Genomic DNA, 25,073 nt, shown 5'->3' on the forward strand with positions numbered 1-25,073 from the left:
GGCCGACTAGCGGCAGGTTTGCGCATCAAGACCTATCATGGACGAAGAGGTGGATCCGTCGTGCGCCCCGGTCTATTACACTGCAACCGCAGGACAGGTGCTGTCAGCTTTTCTCGTTGCTAAACGGAATAACCGCTCGAGCACTCCCATTGAATTTTCTGGCAAAAGATCGCATTAATGCGGAGCCCGGCATTTGTTTTCGCCATCTAGCTCTTGCCTCTCCAATTTCCTCATGACACATTGCTCATGCGTAATCGTCTCGTGAATGAAACAAAATTTAGTTACAGTGAGGAGATATTGTTTAAGGATAGAGGTGTGTGTGTGTAGCAACTATACAATAAACCTCACTACAACGTTAAAGCAACGCGCGCTGAAGGCGCGCTGATCAGCCGATGCGTTTCCGTGAAGCATGACAACTGAACCTAAAGTCACATTATTCCTAGATTTCTTAGTTGTCCTACGATCTAAGCTACACTCCCACTTTCCCAGTTTTAGCCCGCCACACATGACAAGCCAGGCGTTTAAAATTAATTGTCGATCGCGCAGTGCACGCATGACCTGACGCTAACGTCTCGCTTATTGATTACGCCAGCCTAATTGAAGTGCGCGTTTAATAGAGCCGGGGTTTACTGCGCTCGATGCTTTTTTGATGCCTTTAGTGACACCGAGCGTTTGATTCTGCACAATGATAATTTAACCTTAGGTATACTGTTTGTTTCCACGACGTGAATAATTTATGCCGGGGCTAAAGCGAAGCCTTAGTCACTTCGCGCACTGCACCACTGAAAACTATTTGCAGTTTTCTTCTGAGCATAGGTAGAAAGTAGCAACAAACACCTGAAAAGACTATCTGGCGTTTGTTTTCTTCGTGACTTCTCAGACTGCTAGTTGACCACACCTTGCATCCTGTGTTGCAAGCGACGCGTCGCAGTTTCGCTCTCAGTCACGAGGTTGGAATGGAAACAAAGATTTTGCATGGCCTTACCCCGTCTTTGAAGCGTTTCGCTTTGAAGTAAACTTGACTTGCATGCTTGTAGTTGCAGTCCTTCCTTAAGGTGTGCTTGTCATTTAAAATGTCTTTATCTGATGCTTTGTTTGTTTATTTCATTTCTTGGAAATAATATGCATGTAGGGTGGGCTTCCTGCGCGCGTTAGAAATGTCCGTGTCAAAACCTGGCGGCTCTATCACCTTCCATGTTTTGAGATATGTTGGTCGGGATGTGTAGTGCGCAGGTGAGCAATGAAGCCATTGTGACCATGCTTCATCCATCATTGCAAAACAATGTTTTGAAGGGAAGTGTGCCTTAGAGCTTTTGAAAACGGACTCGGTACCTGACATAGCCGGATATAGTTGTTCTTCTCAAAACCATTATGTGAACTGACAGGTGTGTTTTGAATGCTCGTTAATTTTGTAAAGTAAAAGGAGAAGTACAGTTATATCTCACTAAGCGTCTGGATGACACGATGACGTGCTTTTCTTTCCCCAGGTCCAATGTGGTGGCGGACCTTCTTCCAGTGGTGGCGGGGACATCGGTTGCCGGCAACCGCCACCTCCAAGACCACCCTCCTTACCTCAAGAAGAGGACTACTCCTCATTCGACATCATAAAGGCTACACAGTGCGTCTTATGTCGTCATATACCAGATATCAACAAATTAATTAATTAAATTAAATTGTTTTTTTTTTTGGAAAGGAAATGGCGCAATATCTGTCTCATATACTGCGCCATATAAGAAGGGATAAAGGAGGAACTAAGAGAAGAAAGGGAGGAAGAGGTGCCGAAGTGGAGGGCTCATTAATAACTTAAACCACATAGGGATCTTTAACGTGCACTGACATCTCACAGCACATGGGCACCTTTTGCGTTTCACCTCCATCGAAATGCTGCCGCCATAGTCGGGTTCTAACCGAGGTACTTCAGCTCAGTAGCCGAGCGCCCCAACCACTCAGCCACTCTGGCGGGTATTTTGTTTCTTGTGTTGCGAGGGGTGTTCTGAGGGATTTACATGACACAGCTGCTAGTTTTATGGTTATCACCTGATGCAATGTATAGTTGCTTGGATAGGTTTCAAGCTATTCGCTAATTCTGCATTTACAAATTGTGCACCTCATTGCTTGAACACAGGGAGCAATGAGCGAAGTAGGAAATCCATCTAGACACATATAATTACGGCTAAATGTGCTGTTATACATACGGGTACATTAAAATACCGATGTGCTGACACTCTGTGCAAAAACATGGGTCAGCTAGTTCTGCAGCTTGGTTACTGCTCGCTATAACACTGCGCTACCAATGACACGAGAAACAGACATATGCAAGTTTATGTGTTGTATGTGTTTTTATGTTTAAATATGACAGAACGGGGTCAGAAGGATACCACAGTGAAATGCTTTGTATTAATCTTTGCATTGAAATTTTAGTGCTGAGGCATTTCTCAATTTTACCCTTCTCAAATGTGCTATCGGAGACCAGGTTGATATAAATAGAACTATCCAAATACAAACAGTAGAATGAGAAGCTCTTAGTTTGGAGAAATTAGATAACTCGCATTATTTATGATCAGTTCAGAAGAGGGATTTCTGCTTTTCAAAAGTGGTAATGAATCAGTTCTCTCAGCATTTTTGATTTTGTGTCTGAATTTTCTTGTTTTCATTTCATTGGTCCGAAATACTACCTGCTACTTGGAGGAATCCTAACCTTTCCCTTAGCAATGGAGAATCTGAGCCACTAAGGTACTCAAAAGGGTATTTGATGGTCTTGAGGTAAATTAACGGCAATGTGCAAGCCAGGAAGGTTTTTCTATAGTAGCTTCCTGTCTTCCTTTGCCCAGCTTTATGTGTTGATCTGTGGTCCATTGCTCTCTTGCAGGTATGGGGTGCTCGAGAGGGTCCGCTACCTGATCGAGGTGGAAGGCTACGATGTGAACCGACGAGACGCAGAGGATGTGACGCTGCTGCATTGGGCAGCCATCAACAACCGTCAGGACATTGTCACTTACTACATTGCCAAGGGTGCCGCGGTGGATGCCATAGGTGGTGAACTGCGCTCCACACCTTTGCAGTGGGCTACTCGGTATGTTCTGAATTGCCTCTGAGTGGCATCTTAAAGGGATGCCAAGGAAAAATTTGTAACTACGAAGGAAATGCTGAAAGTGAGCTCTTACTATGCGATTATGCCAAGAAGTAGTTGTCACTTTGTACATTTTTTAGCTGATGGTTTCATTTTTCATATAATTTATAAGCGCACACTAAGCCGACTTGTCAACTGCAAGGAAAGAGTGTGACATCATAACACCTTCATTGAATTGATAGCTGGTGGTATTTGAAGCATGCTATCGCACACCTGTGTGACATAAAACCTGGCTTTGCTAACCGCAAAATTCGTCATGCAAGTGAAAAATATGACAGATCAAGGATACTTTCGTTAAATGGAATAAAAGTAAATAAGGGCTTATGGCTACGACCCATTAGCGACAGCGAGCAAGCGAGGGCAGGGGACTTACGGGTCGGACATTTCAGGGCCAGTAACATCTTGAGCTTTTCTCTTGCGTTACTACAATGGTGCCAAAAGTTAAAATAATGCTACTTCATGTGCTATGCATGGTTTCATGTGTACTATACTTGAGACATGCAGCTATTAAGGCTCCACCATGGCGCCATTGACCGTCCATCGCTTTGTCTTGTCCGACGTGATTTGAATTGCACCGTCCTGGCAGCAGATGACATCACAGCTCTTCTTTTTGCGAAATTGAATATTTTGGTTGCGTACTGGGAAGCGCTTCTCTTTATTTTGCTAATAAAATGATGTCACTAAACTCGCCACTGGCTAGAATCTACCACTGATTGTTAAGGGGCTGTGAGAGTAGAACAATTAAACCATTTTCTGTAAACAATGCAAAAATCTATGTAAAACAGCTACTGAATTGCACTGCCTTGTTTTCAGGCAGGGGCATCTAAGCATGGTCGTGCTTCTCATGCGGCATGGTGCTGACCCATCGCTGGTAGATGGCGAAGGTAAGTCTTTTTAGTTTCTTGGCTATCACATGTAACCGTTTATATGCCTCGCAAGTTGCCATTAAAAGTGCGTTCTGAAAAGCCTTGTCAAAAACTCTTTCAAAGGCTGCACCTGCATCCACCTGGCTGCTCAGTCTGGCCACACAGCCATCGTTGCCTACCTTGTGGCCAAGGGACAGCCCGTGAACCAGACTGACAGCAATGGCATGACTCCTCTCATGTGGTCTGCGTATAGGGTCATGACGTGAGTGCAAAACCTTACTTCACCCTTTGGGCACACTGTAGTCATGCATGCATTGTGTCGCCAGTGCTACCTCCTTTTTCCTCTTGAACTGAATTGATCTGTTGTGGTAGGCCTTAAATTGGTGTCAGTGAAGCAGTAAGCAGATTTTACTGTTGTCACCACATACGTGTGCACTGATATTTATTTTATTTATTTATTTATTTGAAAATACTGCAGCCCCATTCTAGGGGCTATAGCAGGAGTGGGTGCAAAAATGTGGAACAATTCCACGCATACAAGAGTACATTACAAGCATTACAAATATAAACGCTAGAAAAACAACATACAATGCTACGACTCAATTGCCGACGCAAAATCAGAGATTGATAGTGCACGAATGTTGCCATCCAAAGAATTCCAACTCTCCACAGTGCGCGGAAAAAAACTGTATTTGAAAACGTTAGTGCGGGCAAACAAAGATTGGATATTAAGATCGTGATGGCTCCTGGTTGCAGATGGTTTTGAAAACGAGATATGCTTACCCTCTGAAAGGCAATTAGCAGAATGGACTATGGAGTGAAGAAGTTTTAAGGACTCAGTTTTCCGGCGGGATGCAAGCGGGCTCAAAAGGCTAGCAGTTTTTACCACCTCCCTCTTATGCTTGGATGTGCGGCAACCTTGAGTTGGGTGACACGAACAGCCACTAAGTTTAGTTTTGCTTCTCACTTTTACTGGCGTGTTAAGCGTACGCACTGGGCCATGAATCTCATGGGTGTCTCTCACCTAATTCTATCTCGGAAACTTGTCAGAAGGAAAACTGTGGGGAATCTTCTAATCGTTAAACCAAGTCCTTTCAGCCATATTTGGCCTTCAGTGTGTCTGTTGAAAGACAACACCTGCCTGCAGCTTCTAAACCTGACATAAATGAAGTCCATTAGGTTGATTCAGTTGTCATGAAATGAATATGCGGACCAGAAAGTTCGGGACTTTGGTTGTATGGCTGTAGCCAAGCATTGCATAGCAGAATCCAATTTTTTAAATGCATGCGTGCACTTGCACATAACAGAAAGTATTCCTTGTTCCTTTCTAATTGCCTAAAATATGCTTTTTTTTGTTAGTGGGATGGGCACTGTACAGGGCCAAAATGCTGTGGTGTCACTCATTGGAGATAGTGCTGTGAATGTTATCAGCTCTTATCTTTCATTGGGCTCTCTGTTTCTGTTTTTAAATTTACCCTTGAAACCTTGGTAGCACCTGGTAGTGCGCATGAAAGACGTCTACTATATTTATTGTTTTTACTTTGCCTCAACCAGGAATGACCCGTCCCGTCTTCTCATTACGTTGGGTGCCAGTCTTACCATGTGTGATACCTTCCACCGGAACACGCCGTTGCACTGGGCCGTCTACGTCCGCAACAGCAGTGCTGTCTCTCTTCTCATCAAGGCCGGCTCAGATCTCTCGGCAAAAAATGCCCAGGTAGATTTGGTGCTTGGTTGCATCCTTCTATCTTGAGTGAAGATAGGTGTTTTTGTGACTGAAGAACAACATAGTATAATCTAACAAGGGAAGGGGGATGAGGGGCTCGTTATAAATCCCCCTTGCCTTGTTTGCTTAATTGCTTAGCGAGGGCCTCAGTTCTGGCAGCCTTGACGCCATAGGAAGCATAAGAGGGTTCTCACGCAGCTTCCACCCTCTCCGTTCGATGACGTTCTACGTCACACCTGCGGTAACTCAGGACGTTCTACGTCCGCCGCTTATGAACGTGGGTGGCGCTGATGTACACTCTCAAGGTTAGGTTACTTGTAAACATAAATACCCCCGATAGCAGAAGGTTTGACAGCCGTCGCCGTAGCTCAGAGGTAGAGCACCGGACGCGTAATTCGGAGGTCGTGGGTTCGGATCCCACCGGCGGCACGTGGTTGTTTTTTCTTCTGCTTTTCTAATCAATTAGCTTCAAGCGACAACATATTCAGTAATATTCTAAATTGATCAACACCACAAAAATAAATAAATTGATTTAAAAAAAAATTCCCCTGTGCCCCTTGGTTTCTGTGGCTGTTGGCTTCTGTCATAGTATAATCTAGTGTGTTGCTTTTTTTTTTTTTAATATTTCTTAGATGGAAAGTTTATACTAATAGTAAGAATTCATTTTCGTGACGCAGTGCATCAACATTCCCAGGCATGTCAATGCCAGCAGTGGCTTTTTGGGTAAAACCCAGTATCAGGCAGCGAAACTACTTTTGACCCTGTAAGAAAACTTTGTATGCAATAATAATAATTTGCGCCACATAAAACATACACAGCATTGGGGCCAGCAGTGAAAGCTGTCATGAGTGACAGTTTGACAGGCCTCCCATATGCTAATAAGTGTCACAGCTGCATTGTTTGTTGCAAAAAAAAAAAATGGTAAAAGAATGAAATACACGAACACAACTGGAATTTCACTTGTCGATGGGAAATGCGGCCTCCAGAGTTGTTTTGGAATCTGTGGAGGGGAAACAGTCATAAATCATAATTACAGTTTCATGCATCCATCCAATACAATAACAAAAATACATTCACAGTGGTGCTGGAGTGAGGTAAGAACAAATGATCACAATTGCAGTTCCACTCATCTGATAGAATCAATAGAAATACATATACAGTGACAATGGAATCGGGCAAAATGAGTAAAGTACACACTGCGACTTCAAGAGACGTTAGGGGAACTCATGACTACCAAGATACACCGAGAAACTTAAGGATATCCTTACTTGGCCTGTGCTCACCTAAGGTGCTAAAAGTTGAAGGGTGATTAAAAAGCTGAATGAGGCTGCTAGGTTAGTGCATAGCTTTGCTAAGATAAAGAAAAGCTTGAAATGGGAGAACTAAGTTTGTGCGTAACTAAATTTTCATAATATTTTATAGTCCGGTGGCAAAAATAAGATAACGGAAGCTTTTTTATGGCAGCTGCTCCAAGGTGACATGCCTAGCAGTATCTCTTAGCCACCTATAGCTGAAAGAGTGGTGAAATCAAATTTGGAAGAATGTGCGCTTGCTTGACCTTGCAGGGAGACACACCGCGGATGATGGCCGAGAAGCTCAAGTCAGTTTGGATTGAGGAACGGCTCCAAGAGGCAGAGGCAGCCAGAGAAGGCGCTCGAGGAAACTTCCTGGTCCGCATTATTCGAGACAAGGTAAGATGATTCGCATTTCATTCTCCACTATCGCGTTCATATCCTAATCAGACGTGGACTATGATCCACTGGAGAGAAACTTTTCATAATGTGAGATTTTTGTTAGGAACATGCCAGGACTCTTAACAAAACACATTCCGAGGCTAGTTGCTGACGCATTTTTTTTTTTTCTAAAAAAAAAGTAATTCTATGCTACTCTTTTTTTCAGACAAGCACAGAGACAGACCCGTCCTGTCATGTTTGTCTGCTTGCTCTCCTGAAAGAGAGTAGCGCTAATAAGTCGTAATGTAACAAATCAACATATTTTAGGCAGTGTAAAGTGTTTATGCTTGCAGAACAAACAAGCAAACGAAAATTAATACTCACCTGAGCAATACCAGGGCTGCCTTAACCTTGGAGCCATCCATTTAGAAAACAAATTCCTGTGTTTTTTTTTTCACATGCATGGCTCGGTATCTCTCTGCACAAGCTTTTTCGGACTTCAGCGCAGTTTATTGCATCCACATTTGTAAAAATCGCGCCTTGTATAAGCGAGATCTGGAAGTGTTCAAGTCACGTCCGCATATGTAGACATAGCACCTGAAGGGGATAATTTAAGCTGGCTGCGCAGTCATAAGTTCGACATGTGTCAGTAACACATTCTGGCATTGAAAGATAGTGCATGCTGTTTACAGTTGAGCTTGTGAACTTGGAACCGATGTCTTGAAACTCTTGAGTTTTGAATTCACTACTGCAATATCTTTGCACTGTTCATGTAGTAAAGGTCTCGGCAGACGACAGGTAATTGGTGTTAATGCACAATTCCAACAAAAAGGTTCCCAAAATAGACTGACACTCCACCTGTTGGTACACCTCAACTAATTCCGCCTACATGAACTTCAAACAAGCTTTCATGCAGTTGTATGCAGCATACGTGTGACTTATGCTGTGGCAAATTGGGATGGCATGGTTATAAGCAGTTCTTGGACACTGAGCTGGATGCTTGCATTGTCTTTACTTGTGTTGTGCAACACAATGTTACTAAATTTATAATTTTCTGAATAGATTTTGAAGACAGAACCTTTGCCATACTTTTGTGTGCGTGCATGCATGTGTAACAGTGTTTGAAAGTGGTTAGTTTTTTAAATTTGTTTGGAAATGCAATGCAATTTTAGTTGCCTGCACATTGCAGTGCAGTGCATCCCACGAAAGTGGCAGTGTCTTCTCTAGACAGCACTAAACATAATGGCATTGCAGGCCTTGCTGCCGTTGTTAGTTGTTGCCTGGCAGTCTTTTCAACTGGTGCTCACAGTATGCATATTCAGTCATGCACAGCCTGGCATTTAATACAATACTGAATTTGTGTAAGCAACATAAAAATATTCTTAGCTTCCAAATACTAACTGGGTTTGAAGAATTTCATCCCCATAGCTTATTTTTATTTCCTGTGGCATGTATGCATGCAAGCATTGTGCACATGTTTTCCTTTCAGACGTTAAAGTACTGGGCCATGTTCAGCTCTCCATTTGTGGCCTTCTATGCTGTGGGCCTGGTCCTCGACAGCCACGAATCCTATCTAGTCAAGTTCGGCCTCCTCTTCATTATGGGCCTCGTCACCATGTTCCTCTCCAAGTGAGTCACTGCCATCCCAGTTCCCTTTCTTCTTCCGAATATCTGCCTCCAGAGCCATTCTCTCTCTTTTTACTTATCCATTATTTAGAGGTACACAACACTTGCAAAGGTAGGAACCCTTGTTAGTGTAGCTGAAGGATTGCCAGGCAGTGGTTAGTACACTTTCCAGTGGTACAGTCAGGCCGGAATGAAACGCGAACAGAGCATGTCAAGAAAACAAAATATTTAACCTGCCTACTTTCAGCTGAAGTGTACAACTAGCCCAATTCATGTGTCTGGGTAAAGGGCCTACTGAAATGCATAATCGAAAATAGGTTGTAAAGGAATATCTCACTGCAAAGCAGAAATGTATGACATATGCGTGTCTGCGTTTCATTCCGGCCTGACTGTACATTGCACATGTGTATGCATGTAGGTTTTTTTTTTTTATGCGAAGCATATTGCTAGAGCTATGCCCCACGCCGTCACCGTGGCTGTACGCGTCCAACCACGTGACACGATGACGTCACACCACGTGACACGGTGACGTCATGACAGATGAGAAACAGGTCCCCCACCTCGCGCCGTCGCTCGGAGCTGTACGCGACCAACCATGTGACACGATGACGTCACGACAGATCGCCGTCACGCGCTGGGAGAGGGAGAACGATGCCATCGCACAGACGCCGGAATGTCCTCGAGCGGCATTCCCGCGCATTTCGAACACACGTTCACACTCGGTGTAGGTGAAACGCTCGCTCCACCGGGCAGGCGGACGCGGCTTTCGTGGCAATCCAGGCGCCCACCCAACGCGCGTCTCGGGGTTAGTCGGCGTTCCGCTGTAGCCATGCCGTTGTCTTCCCCCACGACGAAGGCTTCTAGTGGTTGTATTAAAATGACCAAGTATTCAACCAAGGAAAGCCATGTATTACCAAGCCTAGCCATCAAAATGCTTTGCATCTGACAAGGCTTAACCTTAGCTAAGCCTCAGCCATTTTTTTTAGTGCATTAGCGCTAAGACCCCCACTCACCGATTTTGCCACTGAATGTCCGGCTCCACTCATTATTACCCACCGGTTATCTAGGTGGCTGCGGGGCCACCTAGATCACGTGACCTTGTAATGTCACCACAACCTGCCTACTGGATTGTCTCAGAACTGCCCACCCTATGTCAGTTCATTGAATTACTAGGTCTCAAGAGGTTGCTCAAGAAGAGCAACCTGGGTCGTACAAGCCCCACTGGTGACAACACCTGCCATCTCGAGGCGGTGGTGCATCACTTAACCACTGCACCACTGCTCCAGGAGTGGTTAAGGACTCCCAGCGATCTATGAGTGACCATCTCCGCATATATGGGCATTAACCAACTAACGCTATCGCGCCATACCCTTAAGGCGGAGCTCCAGCGTCCTCTCCAGTTTTAGTGTGCTAGTACTAAGGTTCCCACTCACTGATTTCACTGATTTTTCTCTAAAGCCTGCTTGACCTTGAAAACCGAGCTTTGAACCGAAACCGAAATGCTAACGCACCTAATTCGCATTTGGCCTAACCACGCTAAATGGTCGCTTATTTTTCTTTTTTTGCACTGTTTTACCATTATAATTATTAGTTAGAGGCTGAGGTTTGACTAGCAACACATGTTGTGTGTACTAATCCTCTCAGCATAACCTGAGGTCATTTTTTTTTTTTACATCTGGCATAAGTTGTAGTCGTTTTGTTGGTTCCTTTCCGGTCAGTGTTCATTTATGCGTTGTCCTCCTATTCCAGGCTGTTATTCGATGAACGCATCATGAATGTCCTCCCCATGGCTGTGTACCTTGCCACGAAATTCTGGATGTACATCACATGGGTGACAGATTTATGGCCTTGTATCCTTGCCAGTTTTCGGTATTGCAGCTGTGTTGCCTTCATCTTTTTCCCTGTTGGCCATGCAAGTGTGGCTTGTTGTTCGGGAAAAAAAAGTGGTGTTTTTCGCTGCTTTTACAGGCATACGCAGCAGATCTGCTGAGCAAAGAGGCTGTTGAAGGAAGTGGTTACGCATTAGTGTGTGTTTGCAGTCTGATGTTGAACATTTCAACCAGAAATTTAGGAGAAATTTTCTCGAACTACAGTGACTTGCTGTTGTAAGCTCTTATTTCTTTATGAAAACCATTTTTGAGTTGTTCTGTAGTTAATCTTGTTAGGTTTTTTTTTTACCACATTGGTGGCCAAGTGGTTAGGGCATCTGCCACGCATGTGGGACGTGCGAGGTTCGATCCTCAGTGCTGCTGTGTATCCACCAGTGATACAATGGGTACAGCCTTTTGGGAAATAGGTCTTTGACCCCACCTTGTACAGTCAAGCCCACTTATAACAATATTCAAGTGCCATGGAAATACCATTGTTATAACCAATAATTTTATAACAGGGTTGTGCCGAAAAAAAAGAAAGGATGACAAACTTCAGAGCATTTATTGACAGTAAATACCCAGAGGGGTTTGATTGTTCTAATGCCTGTAAAAGCTCGTTAAATCTAACTTCAGGAAACCGGAACAATGTTCACCGTTCACCGATGACCAAAGCACCGCCATCACTGCGCCACCAGGAGCTTTGCGCACCTCCACGTCACAGGAATCAAGCCGGCTTTTTGGAAGCTATTCTTATGGGAAATTCAAGAAGCATGCAGAACCAAGGGTGCGGTGACAGCTGACAAGAGAAAAACCGCGCTGGCTGCACGCACGCGCGCTGCACTGACTGATTAGGGGTACGCATGGCGTGCGTAGCCAATGCAGCAATGCAGCAGCTCTCCTAACGCGATGACGCCTGCCTCTTTTGCTTTCGTGGCGTTGCTGCGCCAGCTTAGTCCATTGGTCGGCCCCACACATGCACGCTTTTGTGTTGTAAGCATGGTTTTGCTGGTGTGGTTGTAGCATTTCTTTTCTTTTTCTGTAATGGTTGACACTCAATTACCAGATTTAATTGTTATATTGACAGCATTGCTATAAGCAGTTTATTTTACTATAGAACACATGGCAAAGCTTATGGTGCCATGACCGACCATTGTTATATCCGATATATTGTTATAACCAGTATTGTTATAAGTGGACTTGACTGTATAGACAAAAACACATTGTACCATGGTGCTCTTTGTCCAAAGCTGCCCCTGTGCCAAAAAGTATCATCAACAGTTTTTGCTTTGTGTTCTCTTTTTTACCTGTCAATCCTTGACTTGTGGTCAAAGATGTGGGCACCTTCTGGGTGAATGTTGGCTTTGTGATCTCATCTGTGCCACTGTTCTACTCGTTTTACAAGTCTTGGCGGGCAGATCCTGGCATCATCAGCGCCAACAGAGAACAGAAGTTTAGGGTACGTAAACAAGCTGCTTTTTCATTCCGCCTCATCAATCCTCAGTCCTCATTAGTTCCCACAGAATTTGGCTTGCAATAGTTCAGGCTCGGGTGACTTGTACTTGCGGTTGATTTAAACAGGTCTGAATTTTCATTGGACCACCAGATGGTGGGAGCAACATTTATTGTCAAGAAATGGAGAGGTGGGCTCCAGCAATGGAGCCGTCTGCTCCACAGCCTTAATCCCAACAGATCACTGAAACCACTTTGGCTGACGTGCTTCCAGTCCTGACCTCTTAAGCGTTCTTTTACGTTTATAGTATGAAGACCTCAGGGCCATAGCCATCTATGTCACAGAGCAAGTTTAGTGAAGGTGGAGAAACTCTGTGGCAGAACTCGTCAAATGTCTGTCCCTTAGAAGGTCTCAGAGCAGTGCTTGTAATCCAGCAGCCTGTTAAATAGAAACTTGATGCAGTAGATGTCTGAGGACCAGATTCAACAGGTTACTACTGGTTTCCAAGAATGTTACTCTTGTATTTAGTCCTAGTGACGAGATAGACAAGCACTTTATTTCTGCACTGTGTGCTTATGTGCATATCTCCATGAACAATGTGCAATGTGCAGTAGTTTGCAGCCATTGATTTGTCTGGAACTACTCAAATGCCGATAGTGGAGAGGGCTGAGGAAGAGATGACCAGTGGTAGATATATTGTTAAGACGAGTGATAGGTTATGAAACCGATTGAAGACAAGCAGTAGGCTTGTTTTATTTATGTGCACATTGTATCTGGAAAAACTCACACAATATTGTGCCAGTCGACATTGCTAGTCCACATATGATTTATACTACAGTAAACACTCATCTTATGAACAATTGTTTGTGAAATTTGTCAGTTCCTCGAGTCTTGGCTCAGCTAGCATGTTCGACTTGTGTGAGCATAAGCGAGTATGTTCGTCCTTCCCACTGAGCGTAGATATGCAAAGGGTGACTGAATAACGAGAGCGTTGGGAGCCCCAGGTGCATGTTTGGTTTCTGTTTAAATACAACTTGCGTTATAGTTCCATTTGCGCAGATCTATAATATACTGCAAAGTATTTTGGGTTCACTCGTACTCCCTCCAATGACTTAGGCTTATGATGTCGATTCTTTTAACTGCTATATTATTGTGTCACGTGCACAGACAATAGTGGAGCTGGCTGAACGAGACGGCTTCGACCCGGCTGTGTTCTGCAGCACCTGCCTGGTGCGCAGGCCCCTGCGGTCCAAGCACTGCTCAGTGTGCAACCAGTGTGTGGCTCGCTTCGACCACCACTGCCCCTGGGTCAACAACTGCGTCGGTGAGGAGGAAAAGACATGCTTATCGCTTTTTATCGATGCATCTTTTCTTGCCACCTTGTGTCTCTATTCACTGCTCTACATCCAATACTTTGTAAATATCTGTTTAGTGCTTGTTTAAACTGTGATGCTGTTTATTGTAATGTTAATGGGCCTCGGTGTTTTTACATTAGCAGTGACCAAGTTCATCATGTTTATTTAATGGCAACTAAAGCATTTTTAGAATTGGACAAGCTTAGAAGGATTGAATTTGTGAAACTTGCAGGTAAAGCATACAAAATCTTTCTGAGCTGGCATTTGAAATGGGAATGTAATCGCTGAATAAAGCCCCAACAGTGTTCATGTCTCATAGAGCACAGCGCTGATTAGGAGGCCACACGATGATGTCATCTGCAGCAGTGATTTATCTCCGGCATGAAAATGCTTGCTTGAAGGAAAAAAATCAATGCTAGTGATGGTAAAGCATGCAGAGCGTGGTTTGGTGGCATCTGACAACTCTGTGGCAAAGGCAGTGGAATAATGAAACCTAGCCAACGATGATGTCATCACTAGGTTAGTCTGCACGTTTCCTACACTGTGAGAAGTCTGAGCATTGTCATGGCTTTAATTGGCAATTACATGACCACTTTAAATACCAGTGGGAAAAAATTTTGCATGCTTTATTGCATGCCACATACGTTTGAATCTTTGAATCTTGTCGAATTCGCAAGAAACGTTTCATCCTTCCTTTAAATACGGAATCTCTTGCCATGACCGTAAAGTAGTCTGTACATTGGAATTGAAATAACTAGATGTTCTTGAAGGTACAGTTAAAATAAGAAGCAGTGGCAGAAGGAATTTTTTGCGAATATACTACATAAAGTGACTTCAGTGCAGCAGAGATGCTGTCAGTGTGATATCGAGACAGCATGAAGAAGTGGTTGCTTCTCAAAGTGTGTGGAGTTTATTTGTGTGCATTCCGTGACATTGGTTCTCACTTCCGTCGTGTAGCTCGTATCTGTGGAAAATGACTTAATCTGTAATGGTGACAGGCTGCACTGATTGGTCTTAGCTGGAAGAGTGCATGGTGCTGGTGCAGAAAAAGTATACAACAATGCAGAGCGTTAGACTTCAACTAATGTCATCTATATGAAAGGTATCCATTATGTGATTATAAAAATAAACCGGCAACATTTTTCTTATAAATACACATGTGCAGCAGACATCTCTGTTTTCATTAGCACTAAACACTCTCTTAGTGACTTAAAGCAACACTGAAGACAGCCCCATCCAAGTTTTGTTCTCAGTAAAAATTTATTCTTTGGCTCTTTCTGAATACATTGACATTTGTTTGTTGGCAAAAGTGCGTTTAGTATTGCAGAAAATTGTTCTTGAAAATGTTCCCGCCACTTGATTAACTTTAACTTGTGACATCTACACTGAAAAGGACTGTTTTGGAATGAATGGGTGTGTAGCCTGGCCTTAAGGATCTGTGCCCACGAAATTGTGTCGACGCACCGCTATTTACTTGTGAAATCAGCAGGTGATGGTAGCACCTGCATTTCATTTTTTTCTCTTGTTCTAGGTTATAAAAGCTCTCTTTTCAATGAAACTAGTGTGTCATTAGAAATGCAGTGATCGATGAGTACAGGCCAGCTGCAATTTGTCTTAATGTCCATTTAATTAGCAGGCACCTGAAGAATTATCGACTACAGTAATAACTGTAGTGACTGAAGTTGTCATTGAAAATGCAGTAATTATCAGTACCTAATCTCGAAGCTTTCCTAGTTAATCCTGGAGTGGAACTGCGGTAGGAGTTGGCTGAAACTTAACTTTGTTAAGGTGCCTTGTATGTGCAAACAGGGTCTAACTTTACTGTTTCTTCTGGATGTCAGTAAGCTTGATGCCGATCGCTTGCTAATCCCATGAAACCTGTTGTTGCTTTTTATATCCTGTGTGCAGGAGCTGGGAACCATGTCTATTTTGTCAACTATTTAATCTTCCTTCTGGGCATGCTAGGCTGGTCTTGGTATGGCTGCTTCTCATGTAAGTGCACCCTCAGCCTATCACTGCAGCACTGATGACCTTAACTGTGTAAAGTAGACTCTATACAAATAGGGTATGAAAATTTTCTGGTATCATTTAAACACATGATCCCAAGAAGCAAAGGGTAGTGCGGAAAAGGTATATTTCTTATATGAGGAGAACCAAACGGTGACCGTTGTAACTGCAATCAACTATGCATTTCCAAATAATGTGCAAATGTAACGTGAGCAGGAAATGTAATTAAACCATGAAAGCAAATTCAAAGTTTTATTGCAGGACAGTTTAGCACTGCAGTCTAAAAATTTTGAGTGGGACAGGTGCAGTCTAAGATGCTTTGCCTGTGCCGACAAAGTAAACTATTACTGCATGTTCCAGGTTTCAAGATGTAAAATGTAATAAGAGAGTAATTACTCATTGACATGCACCCGAGTGCAGCCATATGGCTACAAAGGAAAGCTGTACAGCTTTCCTTTGTAGCTGTATGGCTGCACTCGGGTGGATGTCAATGAGTAATTACTCCCTTATTACAAATCTACTCCACCTTGGGGGGGATTCCCCTAAAACATTTCACCAAGATGTAAAATGTTTAATCCGCTTCTGTGCTCAATTTACTTTTCTTGCCAATAGTACTTCAAATTACGCATCATCTTAGCTTCCGTTTTTGATGCCTTACGTTTCTGATGCTCTAGATGTCAGCTGACAGTTCACGGCAACTGTGCAGCTTTGTGCATAACTTCATTGCCGCTGCCACTCCCTTGTTCTTCACAGTCTGGAGCGTGCGTCTGAGTGAAAGCAAGGAACCCCACGAGCGCACTCTGTGGGCTGCCCTCTCGGAGAGCGGCTGGGTCAGCTGGGTGGCCTTCAACACGCTCCTGCACAGCACTTGGGTCACCTGTCTGCTGGTCTGTCAGCTGTACCAGGTGAGCCCCGTGCCACATTGGCGTCTGTACTGAATGAAGCTGGCACCGGTGTTTTGACTGAGCCGTCAGTAGCATTTACTAATGTCTTTACATGGGCCAGGGTGGAAGGGTATTCATACTAAACTGCCAGACTTAAGCAGCTCGCCTGCATTTGAGAAAAAAAAATGGCAAGGGATTTGACTCACATTTATGGTGATGTGATCACGAACACCTCATGGTCAATGCCTTGTTTCTGTCTTGTTCCACTCATATGAACTCGGTCGTTGTGTTTCTCAAGGTGTTACTGTAATTGCATCGGACCTCTGACGTGTAGACACCGCTGTGTCGCAGCATCCATGACAAGTTGAGCTTCCACTTCAGAGCGTGTCGGTTTTGTGCCACAGCTCTGAACTTTTTGTGAGGAACCTACAGTGCCCAGACAGCAGCGCTGTTGTTCGACTGTTCTACCGAGAGCATCTAGGGATAGCTGCTTGGGTCACAGTGATAGCAAGAGACTACTGGTCTGAACGGCAAGAGAGACGCATCTGATTCATTGCGTTTCATATCACAGCGTTCTGTGTCATAGTGCCCCAAATCTTGGTAAGCCTGGCTTAGCCCAGTCGCTGAGAGATGCATTATGCTTGGCTTTGGCAGAGGATGAATGTTCGTGCTTAGAGATATGCAATGACAGGCGGCATCACAAAACCACTGTATGTTATGCTAAAAGTTGCTTGCTCAGTTCGTTAAGCCCATTGTTGTGGCAACGCTGTCAGTATGTGAAGCTTCATTTCAGCATACATATAGCGCATTTTTGGAGGTCTTGGGCGTTGGTTTTACCGCAACGTTTGCTTTAGTTGCAGCAAATTTTCTTCACAAAGAAAAACTGAGGCTTATCACCACTAAGCTGCTGCTAGCTTAGTTGGCATTTACCATGTGACACATTTGCCTTTGACTTGAGAAATATAATAATAAAAAAAATGACGAGGACGACAGAGGTGATTTCTCACTGCAGCCTTATTATTGCACAGGTCCCTGTATATAAGCAGGGTGCCACGTGTGCAGGTGGCAAAATCTATTTCATCTGAAGAGCGGTGCAGGAGTATTTCATATTTTAAATTGTCGCCAAAGAAAGACATATCTCATTTTATTGCTTTTTTTTTCATGCCACAAATAGAGAAATAAACATGCCACAAAATGTCTTATCAGGGAGGCACTTTAATATTTACTCTAATTCTGATGTGAATTTATTGCAGATGGTGTGGCTAGCAATGACGACCAACGAGCGCATGAACTGCCATCGGTATCCACACTTTAAACGGAGCAGTTCTGGACGTGTTATCAGTCCATTTAAGTGAGTATCATGTTTCTTATCTCTTTGTTTGGACATCTTCAGAGTTCACATACCTCGCTGCAGTGGCTCAGCGGTTAGGCGCCTGGCTACTGTGTTGGGGGACCCGGGTTCAGTCCCGGCCGCTGCAGCCCTGTTTCGATGAAAGCGAAACACAAAAGATGCCTGTATGCTGTGCGATGTTAGTGCTCATTAAAGATCTTGAGGTGGTTGAATTTATTCCGGAGCCCTCCACAATGGCATCCTTCTTAGCTGATGTGTCACTTTGGCATGTTAAATCCCACATTTCACTATTCACAATTGTTCAAGCTCTTTAATCTTTGTTTATTGCATGATGGCCTGTCTTCAAGTTTAAAGAATTGCAAGTTTCCATGCTGCATTCGTACGGTAGGCGATGGGAGTTTTTGGACTCCGCTAATCCGGACTTGTCCAATCTTCCAGACTTTGTTGAGGATTCATCAAGCACCTCATAAGAATGTGAACTCTCTGGAGTCCAAAAGTCGATTTTTTAGACTCTTATAGACGCCAGCCATACTAGAGAGTTTGTTTTTTGACCAAAAGTTTGTTTTCTGTCCTAACATAGATGCAAGTGGATACTGATGTCACATCTTGTAAATGGGGGGTACTGCAGTAAAAAACACGGACGACAGAAGAAAAAGTGGACAGGGCGCGCACAAGCTCATAACTGGATTTTATTGGCTGAAAGATGACATACATATTGGGAACAAAAAACAACATGCTGCAGGGCTATCCAAAATCGCTACCACCACAACCTCGAGTCTAGAAACCGCACCTTACAATCAGCAAGTACATGCAATATATCGCTAAAACTTAAAACTTCTTTTTTCAGTATAATATATGCCTCGAACAACTCCCATTTATGACGGTCTCTGTGCCTATATAAAATCTTAGTTTTGTCTAGAAGCGGAAGGCATACCTTTTTGGCGTTTTTTCACAACCCCTGCAATGTTTTGTGATGTTGCAGTACACATCAGAAGGCCGATCATTAAAATGTTCCTTTAAACGGATATTAACGCTGTGTCCCTTGTTTCCAACATAAACACACCCGCAAGAAAACGGAAATTCGTAAACCACAGTGCATATGTAGGGAACGTGGCATGACTTGTGGTTTACATGGCAAACAAACGCACTATGGCTAGGCTGTGGTTGACGAATTTCCTTTTTCTTGTGGGGTTTGGCCAGCAATAGCTGGCCAAACCGTGAGTTTTCTGAGTTTTTGATGATTTCATGGCCATAAATAATGAGGTTGCATTTCTTTGTGTGTTTTGGAGTTCCGTGCTGTGAATCAACATATCGCATTTGCATCCAATTCCTAGCATGGGGCCATTGAAGAACTTGGCCGACTTTTGCGAATGGCGCTGCCTGAGAGTGACCCCCCAGGACTGGCGGCAGGTCTACAGCACGAATGAAGATGATGATGACGATGATGAAAAGCGGACGCTCCTTCATTACGTGTGATCAACCAGTCAGGCAATAGCAGCTCTCAGCCTTGCCAAAACGTGAGTGTGGCCACACTTTAACTCTTGTCCATTTTCGTTAAGTGACTGCATTTTTGTTTTCACTTGGTTAGACCTTGTACTACATGCAGAGTTGATTTCAGTGATATCAGCTTACCTGATACAGTCAGGCCCACTTATAACAATACTGGTTATAACAATATATCGGATATAACAATGGTCAGTCGTGGCACCATCAGCTTTACCATGTGTTATATGGTAAAATAAACTGCTTATAGCAATGCTGTCAAGGCACATTATTGGTTATAACAATTAAATCTGGTAATTGAGTGTCAACCATTATAGAAAAAAAAAACAAGGAAATGCTACAACCACACCAGCAAAACCGTGCTTACAACACAAAAGCGTGCGCATGTGGGGCCAACCAATGGACTAAGCCAGCGCAGCAACGCCACGAAAGCAAAAGAACCCGTGAATGCATTTCCCTAAGCAAAAGGCCCATGCAGAGAAGTAGGCAGCATGGTAGGGAGCCTTGGCGGAGCAGTCCATTATTAACATTTCTGAGGGGTGCACCGCTCGCAGAAAAAAATGCGCAGACACGTTTTTCTTTGTTTTTACACTCTGAGCTATGGCTGGCACCGGCAGCACGTATGTTGTCCCATCTGCCGCTGTTCTTCGCTAGCTTCCCCACGGTCCCCGCTTCACAAATTTCACGTGTCCTAGGGGCAGGCGTCGTCACGTCAGACGAGCTGCTGCCTTGCTGCATTGGCTACACACGCCATGCGTACCCACAATCAGTCAGTGCAGTGCGCGTGCATGCAGCCACCGCGGTTTTTCTCTTGCCAGCTGTCACCGCACCCTTGGTTCTGCATGCTTCTTGAATTTCCCATAAGAATCACTTCTGGAAAGCCGGTTTGATTCCTGTGACGTGGAGGTGCGTGAAGCTCCCGCCGGTGCAGTGATGGCGGTGCTTTGGTCATCAGTGAACATATCTCCGGTCCTCTGAAGTTCTAATTAACGAGCTTTTACAGGCATCAGAATAGTCAAACCCCTCCGGGTATTTACTGTCAATAAATGCCCTGAAGTTTGTCATCTTTTCTTTTTTTCGGCACAACCCTGTTATAACAATTATTGGTTATAACAATGGTATTTCCATGGCACTTGAACATTATTATAAGTGGGCTTGACTGTAACAGATTAGTCCTTGTAAAGCATAAATTTGAATTGGTTGGTGGCATTTTCTTATCCAGCAAGCTTATCAAGCAGAGCCTGCATGGAGTGTTTATCTAAACAGTTTCTCAGTTTCATCACTTTGTTTGATGCTACCCCTCCCTTTGATAGTAAAAATTTGGTAATTGGCCCGCTGTATCATGCTTCGACTCCTCAGAGTTGCTGACGTCATTGCTGTTCCCATTCGCCAGCCTTCTCGCGGCACACGGTCCACTATGAAGCACTCTGCTTCTCCGGATTTATGTGCAGTTTAGTTTACATTTTCGCAGGATGGTCACATGGATAAAACAGTTTGGTCGTGCACAAGGTGCGCTTGATGACATCGAGGTCCTGCTAGCTTCACTGAGCCAAGCGTTAGAAAATGAATGCACGAAACAATTTCTGTTGACCAGGTGCCAGACATCATCGAAGCCTTCAATCTTCTGGCATACACATTCTCCTTATGGCACTCCTGTCGTGTGATGAGGTTTTGCATCCCTCGTGCTCGTTTGGCTTAAGCAGTGAAGCCAACCAGAAGGGGTACTAGCAACGAAGTCATCATAGTGCGCCATCTTTTTTTCTGCACCGCATATCAGCTTCAGCACCCAGGAAAATTGACATAAATATTCTTAGTAGGGTACTCCTGGTCCTTTACAACATTATTGCTCCACAACTCGTCTTCTAGGCCCTGAAGCTCGCACACGCCATGGAGCACTTGGGTGTGCTTTGGCAAGGCTGACGTATTCACTTGGTGTTCGCTTGTGTTGAAGGCTCCTCCAATACACTTGGGTGGCGCACTCAGTGGTGGTTATGTTCGCTTTGGTATAACAGTGGCAGATAAGTCCTTGGCATCCGACAGTTGCAAACATGATCACTTACCGCTATAGCGAAGCAGCAGGTGTAAAGAAGATATCATGGGGTCCCTTCAGTTTAGTTATACATAATGAGGTTCAGTTGTTCTGCAAAGTGACTGGTCTCTTCAGTATGTTTTCCACGCCTTCACATTGTTTGATTTGATGAGAGTCCATTTCTTCGAATGTATGAAGCACACAGTGCAACACACATGTGGAGGGAGCATAGCAAGAGCCATGTTTAGTTAAATTTTTACTGAAGAAGCAACGAGTACATGTAACCACTGAAGAACAATTTAAAAAAAAACATGCACGCCTGGCAGGGCATGTTGAGCTCTCAAAAGGGTGTGCAGATGGAGTTCTTGCTATTGTCTTATTATTTTCAGTTGCTGTGTACTTTAATCACTCAAATCAGCCTGCGCAAAACGCCTCTAATTTTTCTTGAATAAGAATAAAAAAAGGCATGTGTTAGCTAGGCCTTCCTGTGTTTATTTTAAAAAATAATTTATCCTTTAAATGTATAATTTTTAGAATTTTTGTTTGGATTTGTATAAAATTGCTCTCAGAGTAAATAATTTGACAATAGTACTGCAGATTGGGCGAGTTGGTTAACATACATCTTGCAAAATTTTAGCGCGAAAAACACGGACAGAAAGAGTCCGAATTCGCGCTAAAATTTTGCAAGATAAATAATTTGTATGTATTTATCTATACAGAATTATATTTCATGAAGCTTGTCACTTACAAGAAATAATTCACTTATAATTTTGTTGACAGTTTGCCTTTGTGCCTTTTAGAGGGCCAGCATAGCTCTCCCACACATGCATCTTCTTTTTTTTTTCCTAGGTTTTTCTCTCGTAAGCACTCACAGCTTCTTTATAGAAAGCTGTCCTGGGAGCGGTGCTCATCTCATTCTTCTATGTGCATCCCATATGTTGTGCTCTTCGTATGTTCAGGGGTGCAAACCTGCCCCACCACTTGAACTCGCAATCCCGCTGCAGGTGTTTGTGCATTTTCCCAATTCATTGCAGGTGCTAGATGGCTGCCATGGCGGATTGCTGCTTAGACATCTGTGATCGTAGATTACCAGCTGCGCTGAGCCCCAAAAGACGGACTCCAAATATGCAGTTTGTGTATGACATGCGTGCATGCATGTGTGTGTGTGCATGCACGCATACTCGTGCAAAGGGAAACTGCTGGGAAAGGCACTGCAGTCTTTCCTTCTCCTCTTTCTCTCATTGTGGCCCCCCCCCCACTGACAACTCTTCGATGAGGCACGTCATCCTCGGGCTCTGAGCATTGACCAACATGTGGTTCTCTGCACACCGGTTACTGCACTACGTCAATAAGGATTTGATATGTGTGTACTGAGTTGTCTGAGTGTTAGTCTGTGTTGTGTAGTGGAATTGACGTCGGGCTGACCGATGACTAGATGTGCAAATTCCTTTTTTTCAATTTATTTCTATCACTGTCTGCCTAACAAGTATAGGTTATTGTGGTAGAAGCTAGCCCTATCGGAATTTTTCCTGGTTTATACAATGTTTTTAGGGGAAACTGCAACCCGCCTTATAGACACTGGCATTTGTCGTTGCCCGCACAGTAGTAGTTTTCAGTTTGACTAAACTGGTGCAGTTCCGTGTCGTGGCCCAGCCAAAACCATCCTTCAGCTCAGAGTGTGGTCTTTCTTTTTAAATCTTTTAAAAAGTGTAGTTAGGTCTTGTATTATGAAATTGCCACGTAACGCACTATCTTTGGGTGCGATTTCTCAAGTTGCTTTTCGTATTCAGAAATTAAGTTGAATAGCTGGCTTCTTTTCTTCATTTTTCTTTTTTTTTACTGAGTAGTCATGCTGTTTCATTCAATTTCCTGGCCTGATGGTGCTTGTCGAGGTTACTGCTGAATAATGTTGCATCTAGGCCAATAGCTTCACTTTCTTCAACACACAAAAGTGAACATCTAGTGATGTCGTATAACAGCTCTACTGTATATAATAGAACAGAGCACTGCAATTTCATTGTAGTTTTTGAACATTGTTAGTCAGAGACAATACTGTGTAAAAGTGCTACATGTGATGTGTGCTAGTGCTTGCAATATTTGCACTGTTGGCAAGCAGCCTGATGGTGCATTGCAACCTTGATTTGTCAAAGCGAATGCTTTCGCTTGTATGTAGTGATGAGTGGAGGATAGATTACACATATTTATAAATTATATTGACTATATTAATGCTTATTTCATGTAGATAAGACTATGCAATAAGGTGTCTTTAATAAAATGCTTCATCTTCATTAATCAAAATTTTTATTGTTCTAGCAGGTATGATGCTGTCTGAAATGTTATTTTCTCCATATTGTTTTGTTTTTAATTCAGATTATTTAGACTGCTAGAGTACACCACCGTGGGTCACTAATACCTTGCACATTCCTGACGACAGCTTAGTATGTGATGGCTGTCTCTGAGGTTTACAATGTTGTTCAAGGAACAACAAGATGTCATATTTACTCGCAGTCAGAATTCATGGCCCCATTATGTGTGTAACAAAAAGGAGTCATTTTGTGTTTAGTTCTATGTTGCTGTAGGTTTTATGTTTGATGTGGGACTTAACTTGTGATGCATTGGATCTTTTCATGCATTTGGTTTTTCATTGCTGTTTTGCACCGAGAAGAAAACATCTGGGCTTACAGTTCTCTATACAACACCCCCATTACTGAAGCTTTCCCAATGCTCGCGAAGCACGCCTTCAGTTCCTTTGTTTTGATCTCTTGTCACTGAACATTGGGTAACATCATCTTCTTGATGTGCATGTTAACGTCATAAATAATTATTACAAATGGACACTCAGGAAAATTATTTTCGTGGTGCTTTGAATCCGTCGTAATGTGTGTTCATGTGTTCTTCTTTTTCATTTGTTTTAATTTGGTTTCTACATGCACACTGCCTTTATTTAAATAGCAAATTGATTTCAGATTCAGATTGTGAAACCTCATAGTGCTCTTAAAAAGAAATGACTGGCTGTGTATTTGGATGGGTGAGCCATGTTTTAGTGATCAAATCTGTGTACTTTGCCTGTGTGTGCTTGCGTGTGAGTGTGTGGTGTCACCAGCGCATCCCGTTTGCACTAAATGTAAATATGCCTCTGCTTTCTTTGTAGGAGCACACATATCACACTTCCACATGTCAGTGCAAGAAATAGCAGTCACCGTGGGCAATTACTGACAAGTGCAACAGTAGACATAACTCACTGCTGTCCTAGCGCTCATTCGATTGCGGAGCGGCAGTGCTTTGATCCTTGTCATCAGCTAGGCCCTCTCTCCGCACATTCTCATTTGTTGGTTTAGATCAAAGGTGCTTTCCTGCACTTGCCCTTACTCGCGTTACATGAAGCAGCTACGGATTTTCCTCAGTCAACACTTCTTGGTGACAGTGCTATGCGTGTGCAGTGTGGGCTGCAAGAGTGTTGTACCGTCATGCACTAAAGAGTGGCATCACTGCAGTGACGTGTCGTTCCACTTGTCTCTCTTGTCAGCATTAATCATCTTGTCAGCATTAATCATGACCATGTACAGGACTTTCAGCACATGGCCACCGTGGAAAATGTTAAT

General features: G+C 43.5%; 1 protein-coding gene across 1 annotated transcript; it reads left to right on the forward strand.

Moving 5' to 3' along the window:
* On the forward strand, positions 1-24,968 carry Hip14 (palmitoyltransferase Hip14). The gene is made up of 16 exons (XM_089567241.1): positions 1-97; positions 1,488-1,618; positions 2,870-3,073; positions 3,944-4,014; positions 4,120-4,258; positions 5,551-5,713; positions 7,288-7,413; positions 8,885-9,024; positions 10,771-10,871; positions 12,224-12,348; positions 13,510-13,666; positions 15,606-15,689; positions 16,458-16,609; positions 17,842-17,939; positions 19,274-19,456; positions 22,506-24,968. Exons 1-15 carry the CDS (start codon positions 38-40, stop codon positions 19,413-19,415), a joined length of 1,893 nt encoding a protein of 630 aa, XP_089423367.1. The 5' UTR covers positions 1-37; the 3' UTR covers positions 19,416-19,456; positions 22,506-24,968.
* The last annotated feature ends 105 nt before the right edge of the window (positions 24,969-25,073 follow it).

Source organism: Amblyomma mixtum, chromosome 1 (assembly GCF_055824585.1).
Source record: "Amblyomma mixtum isolate Tamu chromosome 1, ASM5582458v1, whole genome shotgun sequence".
NCBI lineage: Eukaryota > Metazoa > Arthropoda > Arachnida > Ixodida > Ixodidae > Amblyomma > Amblyomma mixtum.

Excerpts from the sequence above, each read along its gene's own strand:
- Hip14 (XM_089567241.1), top strand. The coding sequence starts at position 38 with ATGGACGAAGAGGTGGATCCGTCGTGCGCCCCGGTCTATTACACTGCA. Across the intron at positions 4,015-4,119 it reads ATCGCTGGTAGATGGCGAAG|GCTGCACCTGCATCCACCTG; the intron begins GTAAGTCTTTTT and ends ACTCTTTCAAAG. Across the intron at positions 5,714-7,287 it reads TCTCGGCAAAAAATGCCCAG|GGAGACACACCGCGGATGAT; the intron begins GTAGATTTGGTG and ends TTGACCTTGCAG.